The sequence below is a fragment of the Pseudorca crassidens genome, chromosome 11, assembly GCF_039906515.1.
Source record: "Pseudorca crassidens isolate mPseCra1 chromosome 11, mPseCra1.hap1, whole genome shotgun sequence".
Lineage (NCBI taxonomy): Eukaryota > Metazoa > Chordata > Mammalia > Artiodactyla > Delphinidae > Pseudorca > Pseudorca crassidens.
This window is the reverse complement of record NC_090306.1, coordinates 61,122,502-61,142,166: the sequence shown is the minus strand read 5'-3', so window position 1 is coordinate 61,142,166 and position 19,665 is coordinate 61,122,502. Positions and strand designations below refer to the sequence as shown.

The 19,665-nt window shown below is 35.0% G+C and overlaps 1 protein-coding gene across 1 annotated transcript in view; it reads right to left on the bottom strand.

Moving 5' to 3' along the window:
- Nucleotides 1-19,665, bottom strand: part of TBC1D15 (TBC1 domain family member 15) — a 64,264-nt gene that overhangs the window by 26,321 nt on the left and 18,278 nt on the right. The window contains exons 2-5 of the mRNA XM_067697353.1: nucleotides 16,336-16,434; nucleotides 15,798-15,872; nucleotides 11,396-11,534; nucleotides 6,401-6,611 (exon numbers count right to left, since the gene is read on the bottom strand). Of these exons, the coding sequence (XP_067553454.1) occupies nucleotides 6,401-6,611; nucleotides 11,396-11,534; nucleotides 15,798-15,872; nucleotides 16,336-16,434 (524 nt within the window). The remainder of the gene's footprint in view (nucleotides 1-6,400; nucleotides 6,612-11,395; nucleotides 11,535-15,797; nucleotides 15,873-16,335; nucleotides 16,435-19,665) is intronic.

The window sequence follows — 19,665 nt, the reverse complement described above, 5'->3', positions numbered from 1 at the left end:
TAAATGCATTATTTTGCTGCTATCTACTTCTAGTTTATTATAAATGTTTGAGATAAGAACTTTAATAACAGTTATCTCTTCTCAATTCTAACATAACAGGATGCAACAGCAATGCTGGGGGGATATGAAATCCAAAACAGGATCTTATTCTTACTTAGAAACAGCACTCGATCATCAAAGACAATAGTAGCTGAATAAGCCCCTTAGCTTCTTAAAAGAGCTAAGGTTGAGTCATTTGAAGTAGGAAGAAAATAACTTTTTAAACGTTCAATTTTCATTAATCACCATTTTTCTGAACATCTTCTGGGGGTCATGCTTATTAACATGAAGACCTATAGGTTCTCACAAGGCATTTTTTAATGATAGGTCAACTTGTAAACATAGCACCAGAAAAAGAAAAGTAACTAGTATAGAAACATATTTTTTTCCTAACACAGTGCTGCTGGTACTATGGTTATTATTTTTTGTTCCTAAAAATAGATTGTCAAATTTTTTCTTTAAACTACAAATAAAAAAATGATCATAAAAGTCAAAACACTGGCTATGCATGCTGAAGGGGGACACATACGCAACCTTCAGTTATCTGTGCCCAGCCAATTATTATGGCTTCAGATCTAAAACTATGGTCACAAAGCTGGAGATGGGAAGAAGAAATGACTGCTCAACCAACAAAGAACCACAGATACTTTTTTACAAAGGAAGGATTTCTTTTTTTTATACCTAATGCTCTGTGATGAGGGGCTGGGGGAAGTCACATTAGACTCGGTTGACACTGAAGAAATCAACAAAACATTCTTTAAAGTATATCAGTAAGAGAACAGGTAACAATGTTGCTAAGAACTTCAGAGCTCACCAAAAGGAGGGCTGGCATTCCAGAATATTGTTACATTTCCACCTGCCAGGTTACCACACTGATTTAATCTAGGAAGATTAAATATTATATTTATATATTCTGGGGATATTATGGATTCTGGGAAGTTGATCACTCATGACAACATTATTCAAGGCTTTCAAAAACTCATTGCAGCAGTTAAGATAGAACTTTTAATGATGCTAACATCAGCAATTCTATTAGATCCTACTAAAGGGCTTAAAGAAAACCATTGTCTAATATCACAACTACAGACGCATTACTACTAAAACTTCAGAAGTACTTTGGAGTGAGCCTCTCCCAAAAGCTTCAGAATTCAGAAATTATAACAGTTGAAGAATTTTTGTGCACTGAGATGTAATAGTAACTATTTTATATTGCCACCGAGAAGACCAATATGGAAAGCTAAAGAAATAAATAAAAATATCATTGCAAAAGATATAAAGCCAAAAAGGTTAATAAAAAAAAAGTACAGAATATTTACAACAAAACTATATAGTTTATTCTCATCCATATAATTTATACATATATATGTGTGTGTATGTGTATGTATATATGTATGTGTGTGTGGATATATGTATCTCACAAAGGGAATAAATGAGGGTCTAGGACCTAATCTCATAAATGACTGGTGCTATAAGATGATACAACCAACTTGGCTTTTTAAGGAAATATTTTACTGCTTGGATATTTATGTATTAGTTTTAAAATGGCCCAATATATAAAATCATTTTAACAGAACCAACCAATAACTTTCATTCATATCCTAGCAACCAACTTGGTTCCAGAAATGTAACAAAAATGTATCTGTGGCTCATTCTTTTACCCAGCTGAATACCATGTTCTAAATGGTGATAAGTCAAAGAACACTAAAGAATATCAATGAATAGGACAATTTGTTTATCCCAGTAGATAAGAAAACCATTTGAGAAATAATAAGCCTCAAGAAGCTGGCCTATTTTGCACTGACTAATCCAGTTAATGAGACTGAAAGAAGGAACTGTGCATAGTTACCCAACCTTTACCTCGATCTTTCAAGGCTGCACATCCCTAGCAAATCTGCAATTTCTGTTTGTCTGTATGGTAAGACCCTTAATTCGTTACAGGGAGTGTTAGGAAGACATCATGGCCACAGGTGCAAGCCACATTCTTCAATTTAGGTTAATCAGAGAAAAAAAGATAATGTGGTCTGAATCTCCCTCTATTGATGTTTTGAACTCAGAAAACACAGGAAGGATGACCCAGGAACAGAGTGGCTGGGATCCCAGCGAAGCTGCTGACACCAAGGTTTTCCTGGTCTACCCTTCTTCTTCCGGTCTCCACAACAATCTGCGACCATAGGAACATGACTCTGGAAGTACCATTTTGCTTAGGATAACTGCTCCAGAGACAGGAAATGATACCTAATAAAGTAAAAAATGGGGGATATTTGGGACTTTTCATTTCTTTGGACTTAATTGTGAATTCCATTTATTTAGATCATAAGTAATGAACATAAAAAACAAGAACCTTTAACATCTCCCTAAGAATCTGATAATGGAAGATGGTTTATACAAATATGGGATTTATTTTTATACTGGTGACTGTTTATCTGGAATATCTATATTCTACCACCTGGACTCAGCATATATGACACAATGCAGTTGGGCATAATTTATGATGGGAAAGAGAATGGGGGGGATGCTTATTTTCTGCCTAGTGTACAAAGGGGCCTTCAATTGGGGATAAAATATTTGATGTACTATTCTTACACATTTCAGACTATTCAGGGGGCAAAGAATAAACTGGCCCCTCAGTGTCACAGGAGAATACACAATGGAGAAGTGGCTGGTACTAAGGATGAAGCTTTTAAAGCTCACTTTACACAGCTATCTCCTCTCCCAGAAACAGCCACATCCTTGGTTGACCATAAATGTGATTAAGCCTAGTGGGAAGAGAGGAAACAGAGTGTAGGAAGTCAGACTCCTCTGCTAGGTTTTTCTCTTTGACCACGTCATTAAAGGCTATAATTAATCACATGCTTACATTCTATCCCATTTTATCCTCTTCTTAATCTCATTCTCTCTCAGAGCTTCAATTACTACTAACACACACACACACACACACACACACACAAATCTACATATTATCCTATTATATGCTCTCATCGTGCTATATTCCTGATTCATAGTACTTATTACAGCTGAAAACTTATGATTATTTGTATAAGCGATCTTTTTCTTTTCTGCAATAGTACAAACTCCATGAAGACAGACACCATATCTTTTTGACTAAGTGCTCCTTTCCAGCACTTAGTATGATGTCTAGAACATAGTAGGTCCTCAAAAAAAAAATACTTGTTGAATGAAAAAGTAGAGAGAGGGGAACACCATTCCCATGGCTTCTTGTTTCCAGGTGGAAATATGCACTCCTATTAAATAAAATCTTCACAGGGACACATCTGACTGCTGAGATCAGCAAAGAGTAAGGTGCATGCATGGCATAACCCCTTCCAGGCTCTCTTTATCTCTTGGATCTGCCTGCCAACAGAGAAGGTGGTTTCTAGTCTGCTCTCATTCATGTCATAAGTGGTCTGCCCTCACTAGGGAGACCTGTGGTTGTCCAAAAATGATAACTGGATGACTGCAACATTAATTTGGGCTGAATTATTATGATGCTACATATCTAAGCCTAACCAATACAGAAAAGGAAACATAGTTTCACTTACAAACGTCATTAAAACATCACCAACACATATTTAAGGTACATATTCTCTAATAAGCACCTAAGTAATTGTTGAGTCTATCCTTGAACCCATCCAGGACAGAAAACTCTCTACCTCATGAGCTAATTCCTTGTAATTTCTACCCCTCGAGCTATTTCCTTCTAGTTTATCTCTGGAGTCATACAAAACAAATCTAGTCTATTTCTTTTAACAATCCTTTTGAAATTATTTGTAAAACTGGTAAGTATCATGCCATTTATTCATTCAACTAAGATTTACTGAACAAATGGGCCAGGCACTCTGGCTAGGAATTTAGGAGAAAGTGTAAACAAGATAGATGCAATCCCTGCCTTTATGGGCTTATATTCTAGAGGAAAACATAACAGAAATAAACAGACAATGATTTTATTCTGTTAAGGGCCATGAAGGAAGCAAACAAGAGAATGAGAAAGCAAAAAGGAATGGGGGTGGGAACCTACATTAAATGGGAGACTAAGCATCCAGAAAAGCCCTTCTGAGGAAGTGACATTAAACTGAGACCTCAGGGATAAGAAAGGGAGAAGAATATTCTAGACAAAAGAAATACATATAGGACCCTAAGACAAGAAAGAGTTTAGGGCATTTCAGGAACTGAAAGAAAACCATGTGGCTAGAATATAGAAGAGAATGGCATGAGATGAGGTTGAAGAAATAAACAGAGCTAAGATAGGGCAGGCCCTCACTGACCATAGTAAGAAGCTTGGGTGTTTTTTTGGTTTTGTTTTGTTTTTTTGCGGTAGGCGGGCCTCTCACTGCTGTGACCTCTCCCGTTGCAGACGGAGCACAGGCTCTGGACGGACGGAGCACAGGCTCTGGACGCGCAGGCTCAGCGGCCATGGCCCACGGACCCAGCCACTCCGCGGCATGTGGGATACTCCCGGACCGGGGCACGAACCCGTGTCCCCCGCATTGGCAGGCGGACTCTCAACCACTGCGCCACCAGGGAAGCCCAGCTTGGGTTTTATTTAATGGTTCACCACAACTCCTTCAAGTTAAATCGCCACATCCCCACATTTTTCATGATACCTTTTGATCCCTCTCATTACACTAGCCATCTTTTTCCACGTAGTATAGTTAGTATAACACATCTAAAATCTAAAATGCAGTGTTTAAAACTAAGTGTTTAAAACTAAGAGTTCTCCAAAATATGATCTTATCAGTACAGAGTAGAGAGGGACTACCACTTCATTCTAGATACTATGCTTTAATCAACAGTCTCAGAATGAATGAGCTCTTCTGTAACAGTTACATCACAACACTGATTGATACTGAGCTTGCTATGATGCTAAGACCCCCAAGTCTTTAACAGCTGCTATTCAACAGCCAAGCCTTATGCCCCAGTCATGATAAATGCTCCTCCTGAAATCTACTTAACCCCGTAGGTGGTAGCCTATTCACAGCTTCTCACTTCAAGATCCAAGACCCACATACTACCAACCAGATCTGACTTTATGATTACAGGTACTAATCAGCATGCCTAGTGCCAGCCAGAGGTGGTCAACATGGTAAAGGAAGAGAATTTCATGCCGAAAAACATAGAGTCAATATCTTTCAACTTTTGCATTATTCCTAGCTTTATATAATCTACATTTAGGCATGACATTACTCTATTAAAGTGAGGACATTATTAATGAAGTTAACAATCATCCCTACGATTCCCCAAACTAAAAATCTCAACTTCTCCCTTCTTTTCTCCTCCACATATCCAATCAACCACAAACTCTAACACTAAATATTCCTCCAACACTTCTTTCTTGTCACTCCCCTAGTTCACGCTACTACAAGCTCACTAGATGACTGGAACAACCTCCTAACATGATTTACAAGACCCTTCATGCTCTGGCCTTAACTCAGCTCTTTGGCTTCATCTTTAAATCTTGTACCCTCCCTTCCCCCACTATGCAGACCTGTGATACTGAACTACTCTGTTCTGTGATTACGTCGTGTTTTACATACCTCCCTCTATCTAAAACATCTCTCCGTCTAAATATCTCCTTCCCTTTCATGCTAACGTTCACACAGTTGTCAAGTCTCACCCTAGATGTTACCTCCTCCAGAAAGTCTTCCCTGACCCCTACCCAACCCCCAGTCTGAATGAAGTATACTTCCTCCCTTCCTTGTACTTCCTCCATCTTATTTCTTGAGTTTATTGCTATTTACTGGGTCAGCATCCTTCACAAGACCATAAACTCTCAGATATCCGAGAACATGCCTGTTTTGTTCACTACTAAGTATCAAACAACCAGCACAGTGCTCAGAACTAAATAGATACCACAATTGTATTTGCTGAGAGTGAAAGCGAGAAAGAGTATGTGTGTACAAATGCACATGGGTAAATAAATGGAAGACACAAGATTTCTGGAAAGTGAGAAAGCCCTAACTTCCACACTTACAATAATTTTATTTAGATTTGTCTGACTTAAATTTGTAGCATTACCAATGAAACTCTATGTTTAACAGAAACTACATAATAAAAGATAAAACTGGTAAATATATAATCCATAAATTATTGATGTATCATCATTCATTTGAATGTGTATTAAAATACTGAACCATTCTTTTCTTTAAAACACTAATAAGGTGATAAGTTGCAGTTCCAAATTACTAAAATGGCAAAATTTTATTCAGTCACTCATCCAAAGTAGTCAATATTCCAGAAAAAACAAACCTGCTTGAGCCCTAATATGCACATAGGTCACTGATACCCAATGACAAGTAAAAACAGTTCGCCTTGGGACCATCACAACAATCCGGTTTTGATAAGTAGGAAATAATTTGATACTTACTCACACAATACCACATATTTTTCAAGAGAGTCAATCAGTAGTTTGCTATCTCCTTGATGAAAGTGCAGAGCAGGGAGAACGACGTCATCCTTTAGACAGAATACCAAATACGACCAGCCCATACCCTCTTTGTTTTGCTTGATTGATTTCAGGTCTGTCAAACTGAACAGGAATGACCATTTGCTTTTCCCATTTCTATGACTTGGAGCATCTTAAAAACAAGAAAGTGGGGCAAAATATTTTTGTTCACCTTTTTAAAAGGTACTGACAGCACTCTTCATGACTGCCTAACAGATATTTGTTGAACCTAGGGAACAACTACAGCACTGATATTACCATGGCTTCCACCTGTATTAGAAATGGCTACATACATTTTCTTAAAAGAATAGTTTTTAAAATAATTATCTTACTGTATACAAATTGAAAAAAATACTACCCTTATTTAAAATATCAGCTTTGCCCCAAAATGATCATGGCTTTGGAAGCAAGCAGGCCAGACTCAAACTGCAGCACCACCATCTTACTAACTGAATGATTTGGGGCAAATAATTGAATCTCTCTGAGCCTCAGTTTCTTCATCTGTAAAATGGAGATAATTATACTTACCTCCCAATGTTATCCTAAGAATTAAAAGAGATAATACTTGTCAACTAATGAGTACAGTGCCAAGTATATAGTAAATATTCAATAAATATTCACCTTTTCCAATTCCCTCAAATACAAATGGCATGATGCATTTGGAGAGGCATTTAAAACAAAACAAAAAAAACAAAAACAAAACCAACCTTTATTCCTCACTTCCTTTTGGAATTATTTTTACTAGATTACATTGAGTGAAGGTAAAAGTATACCAGTATAAAAAGTAAGGGGGGAAAGTGGGGGTGCGTGGGATGAACTGGGAGATTGGGATTGACATATATGCACTATTGATACTATGTATAAAATAGATAACTAATGAGAACCTACTGTATAGCTCAGGGAACTCTACTCAGTGCTCTGTGGTGAACTAAATGGAAAAGAAATCCAAAAAACAAGAGGACATAATGTATATGTATAGCCGATTCACTTTGCTGTACAGTAGAAACTAACACAACACTGTAAAGCAACTATACTCCAATAAAAATTAATTTTTAAAAAAGTAACATTAGAGTGAGTACACAGACAGACATTTGCAAAAACCCAAAGAACAGTGGGGAATTGAGGATGAAAAGGTAACTAAGTTGTGAATGCTTCAAAGAGAATAAATACATTCAATCCTCCTGCTAAATCAACCTTCTACTAAATTAAGACCTCAGTTCAAACCAAACTATAGCTATGTAAAATAAAGCATTTCCTAGTGTGTGGGGGCTGTTTACAGAAGCTAAAAATCCTAGGTTTGTGAATAATATTGCAATTGATAACAAGCAATGTAAAGATTATCTATTTAAATAAAAATTTAAAGAACAAGGGAAAAAAGTTATCTAATACTTATATTTAATTTCTAATCTAAAAATGTTATTTTACTTGAACATTTTAACGCAGACTTAAGCATGTCATGTCTCTGAAATTTTAAAAGACCTTTTCTCTTATGTTATTTGCTAAGAAGTGTCATACTATCCTGTTATTGAAAATCTTTATTAATTCCATCCCAACACTATCAATTCCACAAAGATAAACTGTACAGATTATATCTGCTTATAGAACTTACTCAAAGGGTAGATCAGTCAGTACTGACCTGCATGTATGTCACCTTCCTATATAGTCAGAACACTACAGCTCCATCACCTCCAACAAAATCTCCTAAACTGACACAGAAACCTACAGCTTACAGAAACCTCTACCTGGCAAGGAATGCAGACACCATTACTCTTTCATGGACACTAGCAAGTTATCATTTGAATCAAAGTCCAGAAAGGCTAAGTAACTTATCTATGCAGTGCCCTGCCTACTTCCACACCAGTTCAGATGGTGAACTCATATCTAAGGCTGATACCAGATTAAGTACCACGTGCTCACTTTACGACACATCATGTTTCACTGCAATTTATATTATAGAGCTCATAACACCATCACAAACTAATATGAAAGTGAGAACAATTCTAGAATTCCAACATTTTATGAATCACTTAAGTGTGAATGCACCTGGACTACATCGACGTAGAAAGGATACATACTACTAGATTATCTGCAAAGACCAAAAATATTTTCACAGCAAAACAGCAATGAAAAACCAGATACCATTTTTTATCTTAAATTCCACAAAAAGTATTTAATAAAAGTCATGCAAGAAAATCATATGAAGAATATTAAATAATATATGCAGGCATATCAGAAGTTTGTGCATATTCAAATGTAAAAATTTTACACAGATTTTTCCCTTGTTAATGGAAGAGACACACATTACATATTAAATACAAAAGAAAATTCCTCACACATTTCCTCACTTAAAGCTCTGATAAACAATGAGACAAACATTACAAGTCAATCCCAGAAGTCCCTTTTCTAGAGTATAAGCTTCATGAGAACAAGAACTTAATTCTGTTCACAGCTTTATCCCCAGTGCCTAGAAGAGTGACTAGCAGAGAGTAGGTAGTCAAAGATGTGTTAAATAAATGAATAAATGACTAACCAAGTCAACAGAAAAGTAATCTGCAATTTGGTCTACCAATAATAGCTAACCAGAATTAGAAGTTGTTACAAAGGAAAACTAACAGAATCCAACAGTTAACTCAAAATTTCCTTCTTTCTCCTTAAACAAAGGTAAATAAAGCTAATTAGTTCTGATGAACTTACTGTGTTACCCAATATATGTAAAAAATAACTCCAACACACTGACGTGGGAAAAATGGCCATAACAGCAAAAAAGTAAACAAAACAATTCAGTAAGTCTCCATATGTCTTGAACAGAATTAACAGCAAGGACGTGACATTTTATCTGAATGGGTTTCCAGAACATCACGGCAGTCTGCTGTTCTGGGAAGATATATTTTCAAAACATTTGATCTAATATATAAAAACAAAGACTTAGCAGTATATTTAAGAAATATAAAGTTTAAAAAGTCTTCAATAGTCAATTTTTTTAAAGGTTTGTCCCCATTTTGCTCTGTGAATCACAAAAAAGGTAAAAAGTGTGAAGTTTATAATAATAAAAATTTTATTTGAAAAAATGCTTTTCAAAAATGTAAAAAATTATGGCAGAAATTTAAATTCTGAAACATCAAGATTAGAAAATGTCTTCTTTAAGAAGGAGTTTTGATGAAATATGATTGGATGAGGTAGACAGTCTAGGATAAGATGGGATGGAATGGGATGAGATGAAACAGAGTAAATGTACTTCATTAACTCCTTGTTCTGTTAAATATGTGCATGTGTATGCACACTGGGCCATACTGTGCAATGTGTTTCTTTCTGCTATCATAAAACTTTTTAAACAGTGGAGAAAAGAAAGAAAAAGAAATGTGTCCTTAACTTTTAATAATTACTAAATAAAGGCTCCTTACAAGGCATAATGCAATGCCAAGATACATAAGCAGTATTTAGATCTGTGGGTTTTTTGCTAAGCTACACAGCTACACAGAGGTTCTCAACTCTGCACACTAAAATAACCAGGAGGGCTTTTGAAAAATACAGAAAAATAGGGATGCCCAGGCTCCATCTCCAGAGTATGATTTAATTTGCTGGATGAAACCCAGGCACTGGTACTTTTTTCAAAAGCCTAACTTCCCCATGTGATTTCAATGTGCAGCCAGTTAAAAAACCATTAATCTAAAAAGACCTTTATTGTCAGATTATGCTTTTCTCAAACATGTAATGCTTCTTTTATGAAATTTTGAAAACTCACTCCTTTTGCTCATTTCTGTAACCTTTTTCATTTTCAAGGATTTAACAATATTAGGCAAACAAAAAATAGCAATTCACATAAACCAATCCTGAAGATCCAGTCTAGAGAAGTTAAAAATCCCTCACATGTTAAATATACTAAAATCCTATGGTTTTATCCTTCCTTAACATTTCTGCATTGTTCTGGTTAAGAACCTTCCCTAGAATGGGAATGCAAAACAACAAAAAAAAAGACATATATGCATGAGCTGGCTGTTATCGAAAGTCTGTGACTTACTATTTCTTAATTGCCACTGTTCCCAAGAAATGATACAGTACAAAGTATAACTACTGTATGAGAATGATTCCCCAGGCCATACATGAAAATCAATTTTACTTAGTAACAATGCTATATAAACGTAGCAATACATATTCTAGTCAATTTAGGCTAGACTTTTTGAATCTGGTAAATGCGGATAAATCCTAAACTGAGATCAAAATCACTGAAAGATAAAATATCCTATTAGTTATAATACACAAAGAAATCAATAGAAAAAAATTTTAACTCTATACAGTGTTTAATATTTTTTAAAGAGATCACAAATAGGCGGGCCACATCACAGGTGGGCTAGCTAGATCATATCTGGGGTAGTATACATGTTCTATCAGATTGCTAGGTTGGCTCTTTTCTGTTATCTACATGTAGGTAGTCACCACACAGCAAACATAAATTTAATGTATATATAAAGGAGAACAGATGCGGAACATATACAAAGGGGAGTTGCAATGAGCTGTGAAGATACCAGTAAACACTGAAATTAGAACGGCATGGTTTAGTGGTATACTTCATCTCCCCCTGGTGCTTTAGGATGAAATAACATGATTTTTTTTTTTTTATTCTACTGGATTAAGAAAAATGTGCATGAGAGATAGCCAAAGCAATTTTTTAAGTGTTTCTATTTTCTGCCATTAATAACTACAAAACAGAACAAATATTTTTAAAGCCTTTTTATGCGGTCACAACCAACAAAGCAACAAAAAGATGAAAAAGGAATATAAATAAAATGGGAATTATACATATTAATCAAAGCACCAACTCATCCTTCTTCTAAGAAACATTAAAGGATTTTCTTTGCACTTTTGTTTATATTATATAGTAGCAAATCAGTTTAAGATTTCAAACGATTTAATTCATACCTCCATTGGTATGTGGTTTCTTTTTAAATGAAATTGTATTAACCATGTCCCACTCTGCTTCGTAACTGTTCAGATGTTCCAGTCCTCGATGAGCTCTTTCTTTTGGGGCCTGGGTCCATTCCACGACTGAACTGGAGTCCTAAAATAATTATAACATATAAGATATTTAGGGACTAAGACTAGAATTTCATTTCAATCAATAACGTCTTCTCAGCTTCTATATAAATTAAGTTTGTAGGTTGTGGCAGATACCTCTGGTGGGAAAGCCAAACACTATTTCCTACCCTTTTCTCCCTGGCTCAGCTGACCAAAAAGACAAGAAAACCTTGTCCAGATTCTCCTGCAGTTAGGGTTGCCAATGAAATATAAGCATAAGTCAACAGTAGGGCCTTGGAAATGCTTTTGCTTTCCTAATAAAAGCTCCATCCCTTTTTCCCTATTTCCTGCTTTTGATGCAGCTATGCTGCCTAAAAACATAATAGCCACCTTATAATCATAAAGACAAACACTGCAAATAGCTCCAAACCTCCAGGCTTCTGGTTATTTGAGGAACATACCCAATGGTGGTTACTTATTTAAACCACCATTGGTTGCACATGTCTCTTAATCAAAATTAGCTAAAAGCTACAAATACCATATCTACATGTTCAGTTCTAAAGAACTTTCTATTTTAAAAGAGAATAAAACCAAAAGTCTAAAATGCTATGTTAATAATCTGACTAAATCAAAAAGTTTAACTTCTATTCAACAAAAGATACCACACATAAGTTAAAGATAAGCAAAACTGTGTGAAAATGTTTCCAAAACATATGGAAGATGACAGAAAAACATCCAGAATACAAAAACAACTCCTACCTATGTACTGAGAAATCAACAAACATCAAAAGAGAAAAATAAGGAAATGATATGAACAAGCAAATCAAAGAAGAAATATGAAGTGACAAACAAAGGAAGATGTCCACCTTCAGAAACAATCCAAGAAAAGCAAGTAAAGATGAATTTAAATTTTTCTGGCCCATTCAATTAAAAAATAAAAATATGGAAGACAGTGTGAGGAAATGCTGTATCTCACACTGTTGATGACAGTGCTAATTAGTACTGACTCAAATGTATAATTGAGTCATATTTATTAAAATTCAAAATATGCATGTTTCACAATAACTCTCTTCTCATCTACTTTAGAGAAATACACATGTATACAAAGAGGCAGATACAAGAATTTTCATCACAGAGTTGTTTGTAAAAGTGAAAATCTGAATATATCTTATCATCCATCAATGAAGGAATAAGTAAATAAACTAGCGGGTAGCCAATAAAATGCTAGGCAGAAGTTTAAAGACTGATATCTGTTCATGTGTATATATGTTCAATAATGTAAATAAAACGAAGTAAATAAAATGAAGTTAAGAAACAATGTATGCAGTATAACAACTACATGGAACATATGTAATTAGAAACACACTAGAGAAAACCAGGGATGAATGAATGGATGGATGGATGGATGGATGGATAGATAGATATGATAGGAAATGTGTACCAATAAAAGTCTGGAAAGATATACATTAAACAGGGACAGATTAGGGACAGGGTTCTAGTCAAGCAGGACTTCAACTTTCTATTATTTGAATTTTTTATAACAAGAATGTATTCGTGTATTGCTAGTGTGTAATTCTTTTTAAAAATGGAAAAAGGGGGCTTCCCTGGTGGCACAGTGGTTGAGAGTCCGCCTGCCGATGAGGGGATGCGGGCTCGTGCCCCGGTCCAGGAAGATTCCACATGCCATGGAGCGGCTGGTCCCGTGAGCCATGGCCACTGAACCTGCGCGTCCGGAGCCTGTGCTCCGCAACGGGAGAGGCCACAACAGTGAGAGGTCCACGTACCGCAAAAAAAAAAAAAAAAAAAAGGAAAAAAGAAGATTTATAGGAACAGGAATATATTATAAACAAAAGAAATTAATAAGAAATAGAAACAGACTGAAGAATAGGGGGAAAAGCTGAATGAATGAAGTTATAAAGTGTAGTGTTTTTTCCTCCAAGCCCTTCCTCTGATGTCATTTTTCAGGGAGCCCTCCTCGTTTGCCCAATTTAAAAAAATGCAACCCTTACCACCATCACTACCAACTTTCCCATCAATAGTAGGGAAAGCGAAGCAGCATTTACAGAACCCCACCCCACACAAAGGCTTGGAACTAGTAAATCAGGTACTTCTGGAAACTAGAATAAAGGTTAAGCTGAAAACAGGACTACTAACAAAAGTTGAGAAGACTGAAGGTTTATTCATTGTAAAAGGTAAAACAGATTATCTGTGGATTAGGAGAAACCAGGGACACTGAGCAAAGAGATAATACACTGAAAACAGGAGAATTAACTGAAAGTTCATCTATATAATAAGTTGGCAAAACTCCCAGCTCTCTTCCTCCACTCAGTTCCCACAACAGTGGAATCCAGCTTTCCCTCTCCAGGCAGGAATCTGTAGATTCTTCTCTGACAAATGACTAGCCCACAAAAGAAGACCCAGGTTTCAATATCGGGGATTCCCCAAGGAAAACAGCCTAGCCAAGTCACCCTGAGTCCCAACTATTAACAAACCTACCCATACATAGAGAGAGTATAATCAGTTTTTTGTGTTTGCTGTTAAATATGAGCACCACAATACAAAGATCACCAAATGTCAAAGGCAAGTGTTTACATAAAAGATAAAGTCCAAATGAAATACGAAAAAAAAAAAAGTCAATTAGAGGAGGTGGACTATATACAGAGATGAAAACATCTAAAATACTATCCCTCAGAAATAAGGAAGAATAGTACATCCATGAAGAACAGGATACTATTTTTTAGAAGAGGGGAAAGGGGACACATAACAAAATGTATTAGAAATCTAAAAAACAGCAAAAATGAAAAAGGCAATAGAAGAACTGGAAGATAAAACTGAAGAAATTTCCTAGAAAATAATACACACATACACAAAGAGTTAGAAAATAGTAAAGTATTAAAATATTACAGGACCAGTCCAAAGCATGTAGAGTTCCAGAAAGAAAGAAAATAGAAAATGGAGATGAAGAAGAAATCATCACTAAAATAATTCAAGAATATTTCCTAAAAACTAAAGGATACAAGTTTTCACGTTAAAAAAAAGCCTATCAAGCACCCAACACAGTGGATAAAAAAGACCACAAGGGCACAACATGTCCAGAACATCTACAACACTAGAAACAAAAAGGCAATTCTAAAAGCTTCTAAAGAGGAAAAAAACATAGCAAGGATCAGGAATTAGAATGCAGCAGACTTAACATCAATAAAGGAAATTAGTCAAACCTGAGACAATAACTTTCAAAACTACGAGGGGAAAATTATTTTCAAACTGTAATTCTATGCCAGCCAGCTATCAATTCAGAATAAGGATAGAAAAGTCTGAAAACAGAAATGTTTTTGCCCTCATACACCCTTTTTCTCAGGAAGCACTGGAGGTGCACCAGAACTAGGGAGTAAACCAAAATATAAGACAGCAGAGGATACAGGAAATGGGGATTAAAATATGGGAAAGAGGCAAAAAGAATCCCCAGGATAATTGCTGCACAGCAAGCCAAAAGAGCAACCAGTTCAGAAGGAACTTGTAAGAAGGCTCTGGAAGAAAAGTTTCTAAGAAGATGACATTGGAAGATCATCTATGTCATTAAATATTTTGAGAAGAAATGTGGACAACTGGGCCATAGTTTCAGGGTGAATTAGAGATAAGATAGAGCTAAATCTCTACCTTCCATAGTGAGATGTCAACACGAAACAAACATTAAACATAAGTTAATCCAACTATTCCATTCCTGGGTTTTCAAGGAAAAATGTATCCACACAGAAACTTGAGTATGAACATTCACAGCAGCATTATTTACATAAGCCTAAAAATGAAAACAACCTAAATGTCCATCAACCGATGAACGAATAAACAAAATGTGGTACATATCCATAAATGCAATATTACTCAGAAAAAAAGAAAAAAAGGAAAGAAACAAAGTACTGACAGGTGCTACAACATGGATGAACCTTGAAAACATTATGCTAAGTGAAAGAAGCCAGTCACAAAAGACTACATATTATATGATTCCATAGATACAATGTCCACAACAGACAAATCCTCAGAGACAGACAGTAAATTAGTGGGTGCAGAGGACTGGAGTTAGGTGGGAATGAGGGGTGACTGCTAAGAGGTACAGTTTCTTTTCTGGAAGTAATGGAAATGTTCAAAAGTTAGATATTGGTGATGGTTGCACAACTCTGTAAACATACTAAAAACACTGAATTATATACTTTAGAAGAGTGAATTTTATGATATATGAATTATATCTCAATAAAGCTTTTATTTAAAAAAAAATGGCATTCCTTCAGTCATGCATTTTTTTCTTAAATACCTTTCCAGCATACAGAATACTAGAAGAATCTAATGCATCATCCAATGGTCTCCAGTCCACTATTACTTCAGCATCCTAGAGAAAGAAATTATTAACCATATTTACTATTCAGCAATATCCTATATTTTTAGTCACCTATACTTAATTCCCTGAGCTGAAAATGAAATTTTTAACCCCTTAAATTTATCAGCACGTTAAATATGGAATATCATATGTAAACCACTATTTGACAACAATGTATATAGATTTCTAAACTCTGCCTTTCATTATAAAAAAATTATATTACTGCAACTTTTACATGTTTTAAAATATTCCATACCATTTTACTGGCTTATCTAAAGCATTTTATTTCTAACATCACTTCCATGTTAAATTTACAACCATTGCTCAATTACATAATTTTATCTTACATGTGAAATTCAAGCCTGCTGATAATGCCCCAATTATTAATTATTAAATTATTTAAACAATTAAATTAAAATTATATTTTATTTAAACATAAACAATTATTAAATAAAGTCTTCTACTAGAAACATACCTTTTCTAAAACACGTAATATTCCTGAAATCAAGCTGTCTTGGTCACTGGTCTTTCCAAAAGATGAATGAATATACACCCCTTCCTGTTCATATATAATCTGGAATGGCAAAAATAAGATTAAATCACACCATTTTTATTCAATACTATTTCAACGTTTTAAAAAAACTTAAGAGATGTTTTCCTATAATGCCTGAACCAAGTTTCTGGTTATTTCATATAAAAATGTATTATCTTAAAAATACTACTCAGACTTAAAAGCACTTCAAACAAAGATAAACTAGAAGGAAATTTGCTTTGTTATGCATGCAAGTTTTTTGGTTTAGTGATAATCATGATCTTGATCTTCTCCTTAAACAAAGATGTCAGGCTAATTGTTATGTGACCCTATATGCAAATTCCACTTAACATATATTTTTAACAAACATTAAGCAAAGTATTGGGTTCAAACTGAAAATATCCAAAAATAAGAACAGATGAAATATAATGAAAAATTAATGATTTCTAACTATTTCATAACAGCACATAAGTTTATTTTGGTGTGCTTTTGTAGCACAGTGGCATAGAAAATAAGATGGGACTATTAAAAAGTAATGATGAGGACTTCTTGGAAAAACTAGTTTAAACTAGTTCAAGCTCACAAACACTGAGTGCTTCTATATGTAAAAGCATGTAAGACAGTAGGTATAAGAAAATGACTAAGACATGGCCCCTGAACAGTGTCCTATGGGAATACAGGGGAGACTTAAGTAAATTCCAGAGTAAACTGAAACGTTTATAAAGTTAAGCCTTATGTTCTAAAGGCATAATGTTACATATTAAGATTCTAGGGAGCTTCCCTGGTGGTCCAGTGGTTAAGACTCCACGCTGCCAACACAGGGGGCACAGGTTCAATCCCTGGTTGGGGAACTAGGATCCCACATGCTGTGTGGCGCGGTCAAAGGATAAAACAACAACAACAACAAATATATATATATATATATATATGGAACAAATGGGGAAGAAATATTTGTAACATATACAATAAACATTTAAAAAAAAAGATTCTACTCCTGGGACCAATTTCAAACTATTAAAAAATTTTTTTCATTATGAAAATAAGTAAAAGGGAAATAAATTAGTCACTTCCAGACATTACAAACTTATGTAATTTTGACATAAGTTTGGAATAGTGTACTTTCTATTTATGTAAACCTTTTATTAATACAATCACATCTCTATTCAGAATACCATGGGGACCAAGAACGCAGGACAAGCAACACAGGCCATCACTATCGCCCCCCAGTTGACATTTGTGGAACACTTATGCACTAAGAATTCCACGTTATAGTTTAATCCTTACAATAACCCAAGACCATAGGTTCTATAACTATATCATTATAACTACATCATTAGGATGAGGAGCCCATCTGTGTGAACAAGAAAATTGCAAGAGAACGATACAAATGGTAAGGGGTGGTGTGGAGTATGAAACCTGGGCAGTCTGACACCAGAGAACTGTTCTCTTAGCCACTGCACCACAAAGCTCCCACATTACTTTTACTGCCTCTCTTGTTATGTTAATCACTTGTGATATAGACTTACATCATGTCAAGAAAGAGTCCTTCCAGTAATCAAGATCACCAGAGAAGTTTTGATCTCAAAAACCCAAGATGGCCTTCAATGAAATAGTTGTTAAACACAAGACTCGCATTAAGCAGAAGGCAAAGACTGGGGACAGCATGAGTTGGGGAGTGGTGAGAAACAATTCTATACTGTTTGTATAGAAATGAAAAATCAGATTTATTCACTCATGTGCACAAAGATATGCATAAGAATATTCACAATAGTATTATTTATAACATGGTGGGTGGTAGAGTAGGAAAGGAGGAAAAGGAAGGTATGAATCTAAATGACCACAGAGAGGAAAATTATAAAATATATTCTGTGATATTCATTCTATGGAGAATACTATTCAGAAGTTAAGAGGTAGATTAAACAGATAGACATATATGGGAAAAACCTTCCAATTATACATAATATGATGACACTTATACTTTTAAAAGTTTCTCTATATCTGTGTAAAATACAGAGAACAAGCTCTGGAAGGACACACTTTAATGTTAACAAAGGCTACTTCTGAAAAAGATAATGGGATGGGGTAAGGTTGAAAGAGGAACTGTAACTTTCTATGTTAATGCTGAACTTACTTGAAAATTTCAAAGTATAAATATATAATTATATATTACTTCAATAATTAAAAATTAATTTTAATGAGTAAAGTAAAAAGAGGGAATTCCAGAAGTATAAACTATAACCTTTCTGGACTTTCGTTTATCAATGTATAAAACAGGGGCCACAAAACAGAAGTATGAAAAGGATATGGGAAAAATAAAATCCCTTAAAATCTCAAGCTTTTTTGACAAAAGATATCCAGAAACTTCACTTTAGCATATTGTCACCTAATACTCAGCTATCAGAACAATCAAGAGCTCTATAGCTGAAAAAGGGACACTCATTTGCCAAGAAAAGCTTGGTACCATTAATAGTACAATCAAAGATTCTGTGGTACTATTAATACTAAAGAGATTCCAGAGCCTTTATGAAATAAATGAACCCTAAAGAAAATGGAATACTTCAGGTAACTGAAGCACATTAAGCAGCTCTTCCTTCCCCATACATATGTTAGTGAAGTGTTGCCTTATTCTCTTTTTCATTTAAGAAAAAGTTGAGCTTCCGAAGTAATTTAGGTGGGAAAATATCTTAAAAAGTATTAAAGTACCAGGTACCTCACAAAAAGTCAAAACTGCACTCATCTCACGTTCTGTGTTCTTAACTTTTTAGCACTTTTTGAGGGACAAATTACATGCCCAAAATTCCACAATCCCAAACCCAGACTTGTACTGTCTTTTGAAAGCGGTCATGTTCAGCTTTTTGATTTGAAGAGTGTGATATTACATGCTCTTACAATATTACACCCTTGAGATATTACCTGCTCAATACAAATTAATTCTGCGGAAGGAATAAAATCTGTAAATTTACCTTCATGTGCCACTAAACCTTATGAAGTCTTATAAGACTTAAAGGCGCACAGGTACGTACACACGTACGTACACACACACACACACACACACACTATCTGTATTAGTACATAATTTATTTCAAATATAAGATAATAAGTTTTAACTGAATAGCACTTTGTTTTCAAAGCACTCTGATTTCATTAAATCCTCACAGCCAAACTGAATGAGTCAGAATAGATCTCATTACCTCTATGTCCATTTTACAGAAAAATAAACTGAGACACAGACCTGTTCAGTGACTTTACATCAAAGGAAGGAGTGGATTTCAT